The sequence below is a fragment of the Nerophis ophidion genome, linkage group LG27, assembly GCF_033978795.1.
Source record: "Nerophis ophidion isolate RoL-2023_Sa linkage group LG27, RoL_Noph_v1.0, whole genome shotgun sequence".
Classification (NCBI taxonomy): Eukaryota; Metazoa; Chordata; class Actinopteri; order Syngnathiformes; family Syngnathidae; genus Nerophis; species Nerophis ophidion.
In genome coordinates this window covers 23,439,496-23,456,995 of record NC_084637.1, presented here as the reverse complement: position 1 = coordinate 23,456,995, position 17,500 = coordinate 23,439,496, and the positions used below count along the sequence as shown (strand labels likewise).

Sequence of the window (17,500 nt, the reverse complement as noted above, 5' to 3'; positions counted from 1 at the left end):
TGAACTTGTAATACTTTACCACCAAAGTTCTGGTCCAGACATTGCAGCACCGGGTTCCCGTGCCTGATGTCCTGCCGGCGGTAGCGGCGCTTGCTGCCGGGCACGTATCGAGTGCAGGACGTGCCATCCCAGGCGCAGTAAGGGTCTCTGGCCAGGCAGCACTCGGCACACGCCTTCCCGTAGGTCTGGCAGCGATGCAGCTTCACCTGGACCACGCCCGCCTCGGAGCCCACGTACAGGGCTTGCTAAGGAGAGCAAGGGCCCAACAACGGTTTACTCTGACAAACTAAAACATTTTGAGCTTTTTCTTTTACAAAACCATGAAAAAAATTTGAACCTTTAGGCCTCCCCTCAAGCTTGGTCCCAGGCACCCAGGAGGCTCTCAGTTAAAAATTAGTCGTTTTATTGTTTTTTAAATAGTTTTTATTCAACACTTTAATCTCTAGAACAACTGTCCATTTAAAGTTATTTATTTTTATGTTTTATGCCTTTCTGTCAAAACACTGTTTTTATGACAAAAACACAAAATGTGACATGTTATTTTTTTTCAAACTTTTTTTTTACCATTAACACTTAGTGTATTAAATTAGTTTTTACTCATGCTATATATGTATATATATATATATTTTTTTAATCAATTTTTTTTACTCTCAACACTTAAATCTATTAAATTTTTGATTACTTTTAAATATTTTTTTTGTTTGTTTTATGCACTTTTCGTCAAAGAAAACACAAAATATGCAGTATATATATATATATATATATATATATATATATATATATATATATATATATATATATATATATATATATATATATACATATATATATATATATATACACATATTCATATATAGATACAGTGTATATATATATATTTTTTCCTTTTTTTACTAAAACACTTAGGTCTTTTATAATTTTTTTGTACTTTTTCATGTTTTTTGTATTTGTTTTATGCCTTTGTGTCTAAGAAAACAGACAAAATATGCAATATATATATTTAATTTTTTTATTTTTTACTAAAAACATTATTACATATATATATATATATATATATATATATTTGGATTTTTCCTACTTTTTTGTTTGTTTTATGCCTTTTTTGACAAAGAAAACTTAGTTTCTGTTATATGACAAACACGCACAAAAACACAATATTTTGTCCAAATGTTGATGTGATGTGAAGTGATTAAAGCCTTAAATACTGCAGGTCAATAATTCATAACGACATTGATTTTGAGTCATTATTATGTTTTGAGTGATGACAGTTTTAAAGACAAAAACAGCCTGCATGGCAGCTTTGTGTCAACTTTGCAACTTTTTCTTGTTACATTTGCTCTTTTATACTACTTTTTTTTTTTTTTCAGAAGTATTTTTCAACTTTGCCAATAAAAAATGAGCTTTGAGCTGCAAATGGCCCCCGGGCCACAATTTGGACACCACTGCTCTACATAATAGGATTTTGCACAAAAAAACTGTGGTTATCAGTAAAAAGAACCAACATGATGTCCAAAAGTGGTAAAGTTGGCTGACAGAATGTTTTGGAGGGAAGTGGACTTACTCTTTTCACGGATATATCCAGCGATGTGATTGGCATGGGCACCTGAGGCGACAATGGCACGTTATTTAGCGAGTGAGAGGAGACGTGCGGTCTGAGTGGTGAGAGACACATACTTTGAGGACTTGGAGCTCCTCCAGGGTCACCTCTTCTGTTTCCAGGCTGTTCCCAGCATGCAGTGCGATGACTTTCAGCACGCTGCCGACGTCTGAAACACAATAATATTCATTAACACGCTGTAAAAAGTCAAGTCAAATCTATATTCACAATAATATTAATTAACGCGCCGTAAAAAAGGAAGTAAAATCTATATTCACAATAATATTAACATGCTGTAAAAAAAACAAGTCAAATCTTTGGTCACAATAATAGCGACACGCTGTAAAAAATCAAGTCAAATCTATATTCAAGATTCAAGATTCAAGATTCAAGATTGTTTATTGTCATATGCACAGTTAAAGAGACAGTTTGTCAGACAATGAAAATCTTACTTTGCTGGTCCACCCTTCAACAAGTCACACGGTACTTAGCTAAAAATAAAAAATAAAAATAAAAAAGTATATACAAGGCACAGTAAGTAACATAACATTATTGCACATTCCGATTGACAGTCAACAGTATATATATGGAGGTGAAGTAAAGTGAATTATATTTATATAGCGCTTTTCTCAAGTAACTCAAAGCGCTTTACATAGTGAAACCCAATATCTAAGTTACATTTAAACCAGTGTGGTTGGCACTGGGAGCAGGTGGGTAAAGTGTCTTGCCCAAAGACACAACGGCAGTGACTAGGATGGCGAGAGCGGGAATCGAACCTGGAACCCTCAAGTTGCTGGCACGGCCACTCTACCAAACGAGCTCTACCGCCCCAGGTGACCCAGGTGACCTTGGGTCACAGCAGCAGTTAAAGTGTCTTTAGTGATCAAAGGTAAAAAGTGTCTACAGTGATTGTTCGGAGTTCAGGGTGGTCAAGGTACCTGTCTTTTGTTCAAAAAGACAAAGTAAAAATGGGGGGAGGGGGGGAGCTAGCATTCACAAGTTAGCATTCACAAGCCTAATGGCCTGTGGGTAGAAACTGTTTGTCAGTCTCGTAGTCCTGGATTTCAGGCTCCTGTATAGTCTGCCTGATGGTAGGAGGCTGAAGAGACTGTGCTGGGGGTGTGTACTGTCCTTTATGTTGTGTGCTCTCCTGGTGGCCCTGGTAGAGTACATGTCCTGTAGTGAGGGGAAGGCTGCTCCTGATATGTACTGAACAGTTTTAATCACTTGCTGGAGTGCCTTCCTGTCCTTAGCAGTGCAGTTTCCATACCAGACCGTGATTGAGCTGGCAAGGACACTCTCAACCGTACTTCTATAGAAGTCGCTGAGAATTTTAGGCGGCATGCCAAATTTTCTCAGCCGTTTTAGGAAGTACAGTCGCTGCTGGGCTTTCTTTATTGTTTGTTGGGTGTTGTGATCCCAGGTGAGGTCCTCGCTGATGTGAGTCCCGAGGAATTCAAAGGTTTTCACCCTGTCCACCTTTGTCCCCCCTATGTACAAAGGTGTGTACTGTGCACTCCTTCTCCGTGGGTCAATAATCATCTCCTTGGTCTTGTCTGTGTTCAAGGAGGGATTATTATCCTGACACCAGGCCACCAGTTCCGCTACCTCCCTTCTGTACGCTGCCTCGGTGATCAGTCCGACGACCGTGGTATCATCTGCAAACTTAATGATACTGGTGTTGTTTTGGGAGGCCACACAGTCGTGTGTCAAGAGGGTGTACAGTAGGGGGGTCAGCACGCAGCCTTGGGGGGTCCCTATGCTTAGAACCTTTGTGCCCGATGTCTGGATGCCGATTTTGACTGACTGGGGCCAGTTTGTGAGAAAGTTCAGGACCCAGTCACAGAGAGTTGGTGTCAGACCAACAGTGAGGAGTTTAGCAGTGAGTTTTTGTGGGGTAACCGTGTTAAAATCAGGGATGTAGTCGATGAATAATAGCCTGGCATAGGTGTCCCTTCCCTCTAAGTGGGTGAGGGTGGTGTGGATGACAGTGTTGACTGCATCCTCAGTGGACCGGTTCTGCCAGTAGGCAAACTGTAGAGGGTCCAGTGTGTCTGGGATGGTCTTCTTGATGTGTAACATGACTATACTCTCGAAGCACTTCATCACTATTGGGGTGAGTGCAACAGGGCGATAGTCATTCAGACAGTTCACAGTATTTTTCTTTGGCAGGGGCACGATGGTGGTGGTCTTGAGGCAGGTGGGCACAACTGCTTGTGCTAGTGACAAGTTGTATATGTCAGCAAGTACGTCAGCCAGTTCTGACGAACACATCCCGAGGGCCTGGCCAGTGATGTTGTCTGGGCCAGCTGCCTTCCGTGGGTTTGTTCTCCTCAGAACTGTACGTACCTCTGCTGTCGTCACAGTGAGTGGTGGGTCCTGCGTGCGCTCCGTGGTCAGAACCCCCCTCTCTGTTGGTTGGTGTTGAGGACCTCGAAGCGGGCGTAGAACTCATTCAGCTCATCTGGCAGTGATCGTTGGCTGTTTGTGACCCCCGTGCTACCCTGCTTGTAGTCTGTGATGTGTTGCAGGAATCTGTGGTGGAGTAGAATCCCTCCAGCTTTTGTCTGTATTGTCCCTTGGCCTCACTGATGGATTTACGCAGGTCATATCTGGCCTTCTTGTAGTCCTCAGCGTTGCCTGAGACAAATGCAGTGGAGCGGGCATGTAACTTGGACCGAACATCACAGTTAATACAGGGTTTTTGGTTTGGGTAAATCTTGTATTGTTTTGTGGGAACAATGTTTTCCACATATGTGCTGATGTAGCCAGCATATTTCTCTATGTCCACAGTACCATCATCCCTCTGAGCATCAGTTTTGAACATGTCCCAGTCTGTACTCCCAAAGCAGTCCTGAAGCACACGTTCAGTGTCTTCATTCCACACTTGAACAGTTTTTCTCACTGTGGGGGCTTGCTTGAGGCGCTGTCTGTACGCTGGATATAGAAAAGCTGAGATGTGATCAGATAGTCCAAAGTGTGGTCTGGGTACAGCCTTGTAGGCTCCCCTCACGTTGCAGTATACTTGGTCCAGAGAGTTTTTTCCCCTCGTAGGAAAGTTCACATATTGATGGTATTTTGGGAGGACATTCTTTAGGTTGCAGTGGTTATGTATATATACATATATATATATATATATATATATATATATATATATATATATATATATATATATATATATAACCACCTGTACATTTTTTGTGTTTTTCACTGAATTACTGTAAATTAAATAAGGTCAAAAACCGGCGTCTTAGCTGCCAGTTAATTTTTTTTTACCGTAAAACCCATGGTAATTTTTACAGTGTTTTACTGTAAATAGAATAATAGTTTCGCATACATTTTTACACTTAATTTCGGTGACTGAGGTGAATGTTTTACATTTTTCGGGTAAAATTGATGCTGGTTTTAACACTGTACTGCTGTAAATTTAAATAAAAACAGTACCGTTGTTATTTTTTGGTACAACTCTGGCGATTAAGCTGCCATTTTTTTCAGCGTAAAATGTATGGTGTGTTTTTTTTTTTTTTTTTTTTTACTGTAAAATTTACGGTGGTTTTTACACAAAACTTTTCTAAAGTAATAAACAGTACCACTTTTATTTTTGTCGCTTAAATTCTGGCAACTTACCTGCAATTTGTTTTCTTTACATAAATTGAACGTATATTATTCTTCCAGTGTATTACTGTAAATTTAAATTCGGCACAATTTTGGCGATTGAGCTGCCAATTTTTTGGTTAACCGTAAAATTTACAGTGTTAATTACACTGAATTACTGTAAATAAACAAAAAACAGTGCCACTGTTACTTAAAAAAAAACAATGTGACACTATTTTTCTATTTACAGTAAAGCACTGTAAAAATAATAACCGTAGATTTTACAGTAAAAAAATAAACTGGCAGCTCAGTTGCCGGTATTTCAAAATGTATGGTCGTTATTTTTACGGTATATTACTGTAAATAAGAAAACAGTAGCAGTGTTATTTTGATGATAAAATTTGGTCGATCGAGTTGCCAGTTTTTTCACTGTAGAATTACGATGGCTTTTCCACTAAATTACTGTAAATCATAAACCAGTACCACTGTTATTTTTATGTTAAAATAGCTGCCATTTTTTTACTGTTAAATCTACGGACATTGTCTTTAAAGTACATTACTGCAAATAGAATTATGTTCTTGCAACATTTTTACAGTAAAATTATAGTGACTGACCTGCCAATTTTTTTTTTTTTTCGAGGAAAATGTAAAGTTGTTTTTACACCAAAATTTTGTAAATTAAAAAAAAATTCTGGTAAATGAGCTGCCATTTACTTTTTACCATACAATTTACGGTTGCTATTTTTACAGTGTATTACTGTAAATGGGAAGTCGGTACAATTGTGACGATTGAGCAGACTTTTTTTTGTCACCGTAAAATTTAGGATTGATTTTACACTGTATTACTGTAAATTAAAAAAAAAACGGTGCCACAGTTATTTAAAAAAAATAATAATGTGACATTATTTTTATGTTTACAGTAAAGTACTGTAAAAATAAAGACTGTAGATTTTACAGGAAAAAAACTAAACTTGCAGTTCGGTCGGCGGTCTTTTAAAATGTTGCTTATTGTTTTTACAGTAAATTACTGTAAATATGAAAACGGTACCTCCATTAATTTTACGATTAAATGTTCCCTTTTTTTAACTGTAAAATTTTCGGTGTTTTGCTACACCAAAATTATGTAGATTAAAAAACAGTTCTACTGTTAATTTTTCGGTAAAATTCTGGTAATCGAGCTGCCATTTACTTTTTACCATAAATTTTCCTGTCGTTAAGTTTACAGTGTATTACTGTAAATGGGAAGTTGGTATACAGTGCCACAGTTCTTTTGAAAAAAAATTATGCTACATTATTTTTCCATTTACAGTAAAGCACTGTGAAAATAAAAAGACTGTAGATTTTAGGGTAAAAAGACAAACTGGCAGCTCAGTCGCCGGTATTTCAAATGTTGTTTGTTATTTTTACAGTAAATTACTGTAAATATGAAAACGGTAGCTTTGATATTTTTACGATAAAATTTTGCCTTTTTTTTACTGTAAAATTTACGGTAGTTTATACACCAAAATTCTGTAAATTAAAAAAAAGTACTTTTGTTATTTTTTCATAAAAATTCTGAGCCGCCATTTACTTTTTACCAAAACATTTACGATCGTTATTTTTACATTGTATTACTGTAAATGTAAAGTCGGTACAATTGTGGCGATTGAGTTGACAGTTATTTTTACCGTAAAATATACGATGGTTTTTACGCTGAATTACTGTAAATTAAAGAACGACACCACAGTTATTTTTTTTTATTCATGTGACATTATTTTCTGTTTACAGTAAAGCACTGCAAAAATAAAGACCTTAGATTTTACAGGGGGGAGGGGGGGGGGGGGGGAAATGGCATCTCAATTGCCGGTATTTAAAAATGTTGGTCGTTATTTTTACAGTAAATTATTGTTAATATGAAAACGGAACATCTGTTATTTTTACGATAAAATGTTGAAGGGTTTTTTTTACTGTAAAGTTTACGGTGATTTATACACCAACATTCTGAAAATTAAAAAGAGTACTACTATTATTTTTATAAATTCTAGTAACTGAGCTGCCATTTACTTCTTACCACAAAGTTTACGGTCGTTATTTTTACAGTGAATTACTGTAAATAGGAAGTCGGTACCATTGTGGCGATTGAGCTGACAGTTTTTTTAAATTGTAAAATGTACAATGGGTTTCATACTGAAAATTGAATTAAATAATACTAATATCATATTTTATCATAATATAATAATTACTGTGATGAGGTGGCGACTTGTCCAGGGTGTGCCCCGTCTTCCGCCCGATTGTAGCTGAGATAGGCACCGCGACCCCAAAGGGAATAAGCGGTAGAAAATGGATGGATATAATAATTATAAATAAAAAATCGGTGCCACAGTTATTTTTTAAAAAATGTATGTGACATTATTTTTGTATTTACAGCAGTAAATACAACCTTTTTTTTTTTTTTTTAGGAAGAAATACAATCATGTGGGCTTACGGACTGTATCCCTGCAGACTGTATAGATCTATATTGATATATAATGTACATATTGTGTTTTTTATGTTGATTTAATATTTATTTAATAATATATATGTATTTTTTTTTTATTTCTTGTGTGGCCCGGTACCAATCAGTCCTGCAGCCCGGTGGTTGGGGACCACTGATTTACAGTAAAGTGCTGTAAACATAAAGACCGCAAATTTGACTGTGAAATATATATATATGTATGTCTATATATATATATATATATATATATATATATATATATATATATATATATATATATATATATATATATATATTCCACACCTCATGTGACAAAACATTTTTATTAATATCAGAGTTATGAAAGGTACAAGCGGTAGAAAATGAATGGATGGATGGGGTTATGATGCGAGATAAGGTTAGATTTATATCAAGAAACTAGAAAAAACTATTTACGTAGAAATTGTGTGTGGATGTTCAAAAGCCAAAGTCAAATTGAAATGCTAACTGCGAGCGTGCTAGCAATATAAGTAAGGAAATATATGACTCGTAAGTCTTTACCTGTCAAATAAACACACAAGAAGCTAGCCTGAAATTACTGAACATTTAACTCTGTATGTGTACACCTGCAAAATGTGCTTACAATCTAGTATTCTAAGGTTAGCATGCTAACAACGCGAAGTTTACAGCACTTTACTGTAAATCAGTGGTCCCCAACCATATATATATATATATATATATATATATATATATATATATATATATATATATATATATATATATATATATATGTATATATAAATTCAAAAACAGTATTACTGTTATTTTTTCAGGTACATTTCTGGTAACTGAGCTGCCATTTACTTTTCACCATAAAATTTTGGTCACTATTTTTACAGTTAATTACTGTAAATATGAAAATGGTACCATTGTTATTTTTACAATAACAGTTTGCCATTTTTTTTACTGTAAAATTTACAGTGGCTTTTCCACTGTATTACTGTAAATTATAAAACATTATCACTGTTATTTATTAATGACGATTGTTTATTTATTTTTTTTATCATAAAATTTACGGTTATTGTTTTACAGTAGGTAAGTTACTCCATCCATCCATCCATTTTCTACCGCTTATTCCCTTTTTGGGGTCGCGGGGGGCGCTGGCGCCTATCTCAGCTACAATCGGGCGGAAGGCAGTGTACACCCTGGACAAGTCACCACCTCATCGCAAAGCCAAAACAGATAGACAGACAACATTCACACTCACATTCACTGTGATTGGAAAAAAAGGTTAGGAACATTTTTTTCCCAAGTGTAATGAGTGATTGCAGTCTTTTTACCCGTGCTGATGAACATGACATCATACTGGCCGTCCTCGGCCTCTACGCGGTCCACCACGATCTGCTTGAGCCTGTAAGGAACGTTGGCCTTGACCAAGACCGGCTGTCGCAGTGCGGGCTGCACCGGGCGCCACATGAGCGGGTGGCCGCGGGCAAACTGGAGCACGGAGTCGGGGAAGTCTTTGGTGCTGGCGAACTCTCTGCCGGGCTGGTTGGTGATTTTACTCGGACACTGGAGGAACAGCGGGTAGGAAACATTAGCGTTAACCTCTGTGGCTGTAGGCAAGCCCCTAGGAGTTTTTACTCACTGTTAAAGATGGCAGGTCAACTACCGCTTTAAAGTGTTGCCAGCGCCAATAATGCTGAGCCAGCAGTTTTGCCATTGACTGCTAGCTATTATAACATGGCTTCTGCAATATACTGGTTTATGTTTCCCTTCTTAGGCACGCCAAATCTTCATTAATGTTTGTTTAAAAAATAGCTTCTTATGTAGTGTTTTCAAATTTTATGTATAGTAGGCTATAGGCTACGAGGAGCTACACCACAGCTAAGCACACAGTAGCGCACAAACTACCCATACCTAATAATCAATGAACAATATTGCCGTGTAATACAAACTACTGCATGTTACTTACACATATAATGTCTCCAAGGCATATCAGAAAGTATCCAGGAACAAACGTGTCCGCGCAATTCCACTTACTACAGTTTAACTCAGTGAATGTATGTACGATTCCTGCTGATATCTATCAGATCGGCCAATACTCAAGGTACCGAGATCAATATGGTGTCAGTAGTGAAAAAAATTGTATCAGGACTAGGGATGGGTACCGTTCACATTTTTAACTGATACAGTAGCAATTTTTGGTACCGGGGAATCAATACCCATACTCAAGGGTACCAGTTTTTGGCACTTTTTTTAAATGGAAGTTAATTTGTGTCTTTATTACGAAAGCTTTTATTTGACACTGAATTGATGTGACTGGATTTTTTATACACCAAATTCTAATACAGTGAACTTCTTTTACACACTGAATTTTCATATACTATTTTTTTATACACATAATTTTAAAGCACTGAATTTTTATACACTGATTGTTTTGACACTGATTTTTTCTAAACTCAATTTTAATCCACAAAATTTTGTTACACTGATTTTTTACACTGAATTTTTTTACACTTATTTTTTAATGTGCACAAAAAAATGTATTCACATCTGAATCACAATCCTTAAATCGATTCATAGTTTAAAAAAAAAAAAATTCTTCCTTTTTCAGCGACCAAATATATATATACATATATCAATGCATTATTATGGAATGCATATACATATATACATGCATATATCAAAAAATCTAAATGTGTGTGTATATATATATATATATATATATATATATATATACATACATATATATATATATATATATATATATATATATATATATATATATATATATATATATATATATATATATATATATATATATATATATATATACATACATATATATATATATATATATATATATATATATACATATTTGTATATATATATATATATATATATATTTGTATATATATATAAATATATATATATGATATTGGTATTATAAATTGATTAATATTTTCAAAAATCAATAATAAGAAATGCAGAGTGGAGCATAAAAGTATTTAGTCAGCCACTGATTGTGCAAGTTCTCCCACTTAAAATGATGACAGAGGTCTGTAATTTTCATCATAGGACACACTTTAACTGTGAGAGACAGAATGTGAAAAAAAAAATCCAGGAGATCACATTGTAGGAATTTTAAATAATTTATTTGTAAATAATGGTGAAAAATAAGTATTTGGTCACTTCAAACAAGAAGGACCTCTGGCTCTCACAGACCTGTAACTTCTTCTTTAAGAAGCTCTTCTGTTCTCTACTCGTTACCTGTATTAATGGAAGCTGTTTGAACTCGTTATCTGTATAAAAGACACCTGTCCACAGCCTCAAACAGTCAGACTCCAAACTCCACTATGGCCAAGACCAAAGAGCTGTCGAAGGACACCAGGAAAAAAATTGTAGACTTGCACCAGACTGGGATGAGTGAATCTACCAAGGGCAAGTAGCTTGGTGTGAAAAAATCAAGCAATTATCAGAAAATGGAAGACATACAAGACCACTGATAATCTCCCTCGATCTGGGGCTGCACGCAAGATCTCATCCCGTGGGGTCAAAATGATCATGAGAACGGTGAGCAAAAATTCCAGAAACACACGGGGGGACCTGGTGAATGACCTGCAGAGAGCTGGGACCAAAGTAACAAATGTTACCATCAGTAACACACTACGCTGACGGGGAATTGAATCCTGAAGTGCCAGATGTGTCCCCCTGCTTAAGCCAGTGCATGTCCAGGCCCGCCTGAAGTTTGCCAGAGAGCACATGGATGATACAGCAGAGGATTGGGAGAAAGTCATGTGGTCAGATGAAACCAAAATAGAACTTTTTGGTTTAAACTCAACTCGTCGTGTTTGGAGGAAGAAGAATACTCAGTTGCATCCCAAGTACACCACACCTACTGTGAAGCATGGGGGTGGAAACATCATGCTTTGGGGCTGTTTTTCTGCTAAGGGGACAGGACGATTGATCCGTATTAAGAAAATAATTAATGGGGCCATGTATCGTGAGATTTTGAGCCAAAACCTCCCTCCATCAGTGAGGGCTTTGAATGGTTGACCAAATACTTATTTTCCACCATAATTTACAAATAAATTATTTAAAATTCCTACAAGGGGAATTCCTGGATTTTTTTGTCACATTCTGTCTCTCACAGTTGAAGTGTACTTATGATGAAAATTATAGACCTCTGTCATCATTTTAAGTGGGAGAACTTGCACAATCGGTGGCTGACTAAATACTTTTTATATATATATGTATATATATATATATATATATATATATATATATATATATATATACATATATATATAAATATATATATATATACATATATATATATATATATATATATATATACATATATATATATATGTGTGTATACATTTTCTTTTATATATGCATATATATACATATATATTAATATTCATACATATATTAATATATTTCTCTATATGTTCTCATGTAAATGTTTTCACATAAAAAAATATTATTTTGAAGGTTTGGCGGTATTTATCCAGCAGTGGCGGCGCGGCACGATTGTTTACATGTAGGGGAAACGATGTATGTATATATAGACGTTTGAACTCTATCAACCTGCAACTTGTTCTGAAAAAGTTTCATGATAATTATTACACCAAATAATAAATTGCAATAACAGGCTCAATCGAAAACCATGTTGAATCTAGACTATATTATCCATTCAAATCTGTGAGGAGCGGCAGATCGAATCGAGAATCTATGAATCAAACCGGATCAACAGATTTATTTGATTTATTCAAAACACTCCACATATCTGGCACAAGACTAAAAGCGAGATGAACATGATACTCCTTGACGGACAAAGGCTGTTAGACGTGACACAAAGAAGCGATAAAAACCAAAGGTCAGGCAAACAATGAAGAAGATCCCATCAGAAGAATACTTGCATCCTAGATAAACAGCCAGAGTTAACAATCAAAGTCTGCTTTTCATTCTGACGGCTAAACAAGGAGACGTGATGGACGAGTCTTAGCCTCCAGCTTTAATCTTTTAGGGCGAGGAACCCAATAAAAAGAACAGAGTGTTGCCAAAAAAGTAAGCCGTTGGAATTCTGACTGGTGCTTAAACAAACACGCCAAATGACTTGTGGTGGACTAATATTTTTATCTTTGATTTTTTTTTTTTGAAAGAGAACAGATATGTGCCAGCTGCACATTCCTGTTAATCAGCAGAGTGAACACTCAGCAATTTCTGTTGCTCTTGCGTGGGATTCATACGTTCATAGGTTCCCACTCGCTCCGCAGACGAGGCTCAACGAGCGCCTTGTGATTGTGGGTGCTTGTGTTGGAAATTAGGACAGGCTCCAAGGCAGAGGTGTCCAAGGTGTGGCCCGTTTTTACAGTGATTTTTTTACACTGAATTTTTTTTACACTGAATTGTTTTCCAGTGAATATTTTACACTGAGTTTTTTTACACTAAGTTTTTTTACACTGAATTGTTTTAACCTGAAATTTTTACACTGAATTTTGCTACACTGAATTTTTTAACATTGAACTTTTTACACTGAATTTTTACACTGATTTTTTTACACTGAATTTTTTTAACCTAAATTTTTACACTGAATTTTGCTACACTGATTTTTTACACGGAATTGTTTTATACTTAATTTTTTTACACTGATTTTTTTTAACCTGAATTTTTTACACTGAAATTTAACACACTGATTTTTCTGTAGTAAATTGTTTTACACTTATTTTTTGGACACTGAATTTTGTTACACTAAATTTTTAACACTGAATTTTTAGGGGTGCAAAAAAATATTGATTCACATCCGAACTGCAATCCTTAAATCAATTCATAATTTTCAAAAATGTATAATTCTTCCTTTTTTAGCCACCAATTATAAATATATATATTATTTATTTACGTATGTATTTATTTAATTTATAATTTTTTTATTTTAAGAATTAAATTAATATTATAATAATAATAGCACAATTTTTAACACTGCACGGTACAATCGATAGCATTCTAATATTATAATTTTGCAGAAAAACATCAAATATTTTTTTACTTGACATATGATACCTGTTAGCATGTTAGCATTAGTACACAATTTTTTTTTTTTTTAGCTAATTTTGTAGGTATATACGCAGTATGCTGTTAATAGCACGCTAGCAAATTAAACATTTGTTTCCAGGTAAACACAACACAGTATTAGATTTTGGTAGTTGACGCAAGTTAGTTTGCATTTTTGTATTCTAACATTAGTATGGTAGCATTTTTAGCTAACTTGGCTGTCGTGTATTTTAATATTTCACTAATTTTAACTGTAACCATGCCATTGTCAGCATCGTACTGTTAACGTGCTATGTTGCTCTTATATTTCATTGCTTGACGCTATCTGGCTAGCGCACTAACTGTTGACATTTCAGCTCGGCTTTGAATCTTAAGCATTCACATGGAATTTCTACTGAAAATGCATTTTCTATTGTACTGGTTTTGAAGGAGAAAACTACCAAAATGGCGACCACATCCTTTGATTTGTCAGTCTGTGGACCTCAGCGGAAAAGGTTTGGGCACCCCTGCTCTGAATGTACACAGCGACCAAACGTTTACTTTACGGACATCGGGCTTTTTCCACACCTCATGTGACAAAACATTTTTATTAATATCAGAGTTATGAAAGGTACAAGCGGTAGAAAATGAATGGATGGATGGGGTTTTGATGCGAGATAAGGTTAGATTTATATCAAGAAACTAGGAAAAACTATTTACGTAGAAATTGTGTGTGGATGTTCAAAAGCCAAAGTCAAATTGAAATGCTAACTGCGAGCGTGCTAGCAATATAAGTAAGGAAATATATTACTCGTAAGTCTTTACCTGTCAAATAAACACACAAAAAGCTAGCCTGAAATTACTGAACATTTAACTCTGTATGTGTACACCTGCAAAATGTGCTTACAATCTAGTATTCTAAGGTTAGCATGCTAACAACGCGAAGTCAAATAACAAAATATGACTCTAAAGTGTATACTTGCCAAATTAGTTTATAATTTATTATGCTAACAAGATAACGTAACACAATATGACTCTGAGGTGTATACCTTGCAAAATGGGCTAAAAAGCTGGCATGCTAAAGTAAACATGCCAACAGTCGACATACGTAAAATGACTAAATATTTGACACTGAGGTAGATACTTGCAAAATTCGCTATAAAACTAGCATGCTTACATTAACATGCAGACAGTTATATGCAAAATAACAAACTATCTCACTCTGAGGTGTATGCCCGCAAAATGTGCAAAAAATCTATTATGCTAAGTTTGACATGTTAACAACACAAAGTAAAGTAACACATTTTGACTCTGAGGTGTATACTTGCCAACTTAGTTAAGAAGCTATCATGCTAACAAGATTAAGTAAAGTGACGAATTATGACTCTGAGGTGTATATTTGCCAACTTAGTTAAGAAGCTACCATGCTAACAACACAAAGTCAAGTAACAAATTATGACTCGGAGACATACTTGCCAACCTTGAGACCTCCGATTTCGGGAGGTGGGGGGGTGGGGGGGGCGGAGGCGTAGGTGGGGTGGGGGCGTGGTTAAGAGGGGAGGAGTATAATTCACCAACTTGAGTATTTCATATATATTTCATACATATATATATATATATATATATATATATATATATATATATATATGAAATACTTGACTTTCAGTGAATTCTAGCTATATATATTTATTATATTATATATATAGATTAAAGAAATAGTTGAATTTCCGACCGCACCAATCAAATACACAGTGATGAAAACACACTTGTTCCACTAACTGTACTGTCCTTGCTGGTTACTAAAAAAAAAGCCAACAACACTTGCCTTTTACTATTTGAGTAACCTTTGTTCTGCCATTTGCGTATTGGCGAGCGATCTCCCAATCCGGGAACATATATCACGGATTTGTTGTAGACATCCGCAAATGAGAACGTGATGTTGCGTCCAGCTATCAGCATAGCCATCTTTGTCTCAGCATAAGTTACACCATCGGTTCTCCATTTTGCAAGGTGGCCCATAATACTGGGTTGTGAACGATGCTGCGCTGCGGACGCTTTGTGCTTCGCTGACCGTTCATGGCTGAGTATATGCATTCGGCCGCCGTGTTCAATGGAGAAGTCTGTTCTACAAAATTTACAGGCAACATACCCCTTCTCCTTCGAACTCTCCTGGATAAGCTGAAATTCCTGTTTCCAATCGTTCTGGAACTTGCAAGCGTAATTCTTCATTTTGCTCGTCGACGGTGTAATATATTGGGTTGGAGTCAATAACCAGTCGACGTGATGAAGTTACATCTCTTTACTGTGGGCTTCAGGACAGACTCCCTAATGCATGTTCCTTGACTGCACTTAAATGTAGAATATATGTAGAATATATTTACATTCTATTCTATTCGATGTACAGTAGATGGCAGTATTGTCCTGTTTAAGAGGGTCATAACATTGCTGAGTCAGGTTCTCATGGAGCTGGAGGAGGCGTGGCCTCCAGCTCCGCCTGATTTTTGGGAGAAAATGTATCCCGGGAGGTTTTCGGTAGAGGCGCTGAATTTCGGGAGTCTCCCAGAAAATCCGGGAGGGTTGGCAAGTATGCTCTGAGGTGTATACTTGCAAACTTAGTTAAGAAGCTATCATGCTAACAAGATAAAATAAGGTAATGATTTATGACTTTAAGGTGTATACTTGCCAACTTAGTTAAGAAGCTATTATGCTAACAACACAAAGTCAAGTAACAATTTATGACTCTGAGGTCTTTACTTGCCAACTTAGTTAAGAAGCAATCATGCTAACAAGATAAAGTAAAGTAACAAAATATAATTCTGAAGTGCATACTTGCAAATTTTGCTAAACAGATAGCATGCTTATGTCAGTACGCAGACAGTATTCATATGTAAGATATAAAAATATTTGACACTGAGGTATAATCCTGCAAAATTAACAAAGATGTTAGCACGCGGGCAGTTCTGTACCCCCGCCAAACTGAGCCTACTCCCTCCCGCCCTTTCTTCCTATTGCACACTCCTTACATACTTTGCAGTGAATGTGACCTGGGCTTTTTGAGGTGCTCAAACTACTCCAATAAATCCAAGAAAGACAATTTTGTTTGCCTACTTGATTAGAAAATTCCCAGTACAGTATTGTACTTATCACACGCCAGTTGTTTTCAATCGTAGCGTGCATCCTGGTTGTGGTTTTCATTTACAAATCTGGAGGTGTTGAAATCGCCATGTAAAATCCCTAATGCTAATTGGTAGCATTTGTATGTCATATCCAATGAGGATTAGCATCGAGGTAGCACATTTTGAAAAGTCGAGCCTTTATGACTTTATGACCAGCTGGTTATAAAGTTGTCTGGTAATGAAGTGAAGTGAATTATATTTATATAGCGCTTTTCTCTAGTGACTCAAAGCGCTTTTACATAGTGAAACCCCAATATCTAAGTTACATGTAAACCAGTGTGGGTGGCACTGGGAGCAGGTGAGTAAAGTGTCTTGCCCAAGGACACAACAGCAGTGACTAGGATGGCGGAAGCTGGGATTCAACCTGGAACCCTCAAGTTGCTGGCAAAGCCACTCTACCAACTGAGCTATACCGCCCCCAAATTTCCCCGAAATTGTAGTCCATGGTGTCCAAAGTCCATATTGCCATACTATTACGACCCTTGACCTGTTGTTATCATCTTATCTCTATAAATTACTTTGCATTATACAACATGATCAGAAAACTTAGCAACATATTCTTTTGTTCAATTTTTTTTTAAATGTTTGTATTTGTTTTTCAATTTTTTTAGCAAAATATTCTTAATTACGATTCAATATCTA

At 35.9% G+C, this 17,500-nt stretch overlaps 1 protein-coding gene and 1 pseudogene across 1 annotated transcript in view; both read right to left on the bottom strand.

Annotated features, from left to right (window-relative positions):
* The window catches only part of LOC133544461 (suppressor of tumorigenicity 14 protein homolog), a 480,364-nt pseudogene that overhangs the window by 86,925 nt on the left and 375,939 nt on the right, over positions 1 to 17,500 (bottom strand).
* Positions 1 to 17,500, bottom strand: part of LOC133544042 (semaphorin-3G-like) — a 169,445-nt gene that overhangs the window by 18,355 nt on the left and 133,590 nt on the right. Inside the window, exons 11-14 of the mRNA XM_061889067.1 lie at positions 8,984 to 9,215; positions 1,675 to 1,766; positions 1,562 to 1,603; positions 20 to 245 (exon numbers count right to left, since the gene is read on the bottom strand). Coding sequence (XP_061745051.1) covers positions 20 to 245; positions 1,562 to 1,603; positions 1,675 to 1,766; positions 8,984 to 9,215 — 592 coding nt within the window. The remainder of the gene's footprint in view (positions 1 to 19; positions 246 to 1,561; positions 1,604 to 1,674; positions 1,767 to 8,983; positions 9,216 to 17,500) is intronic.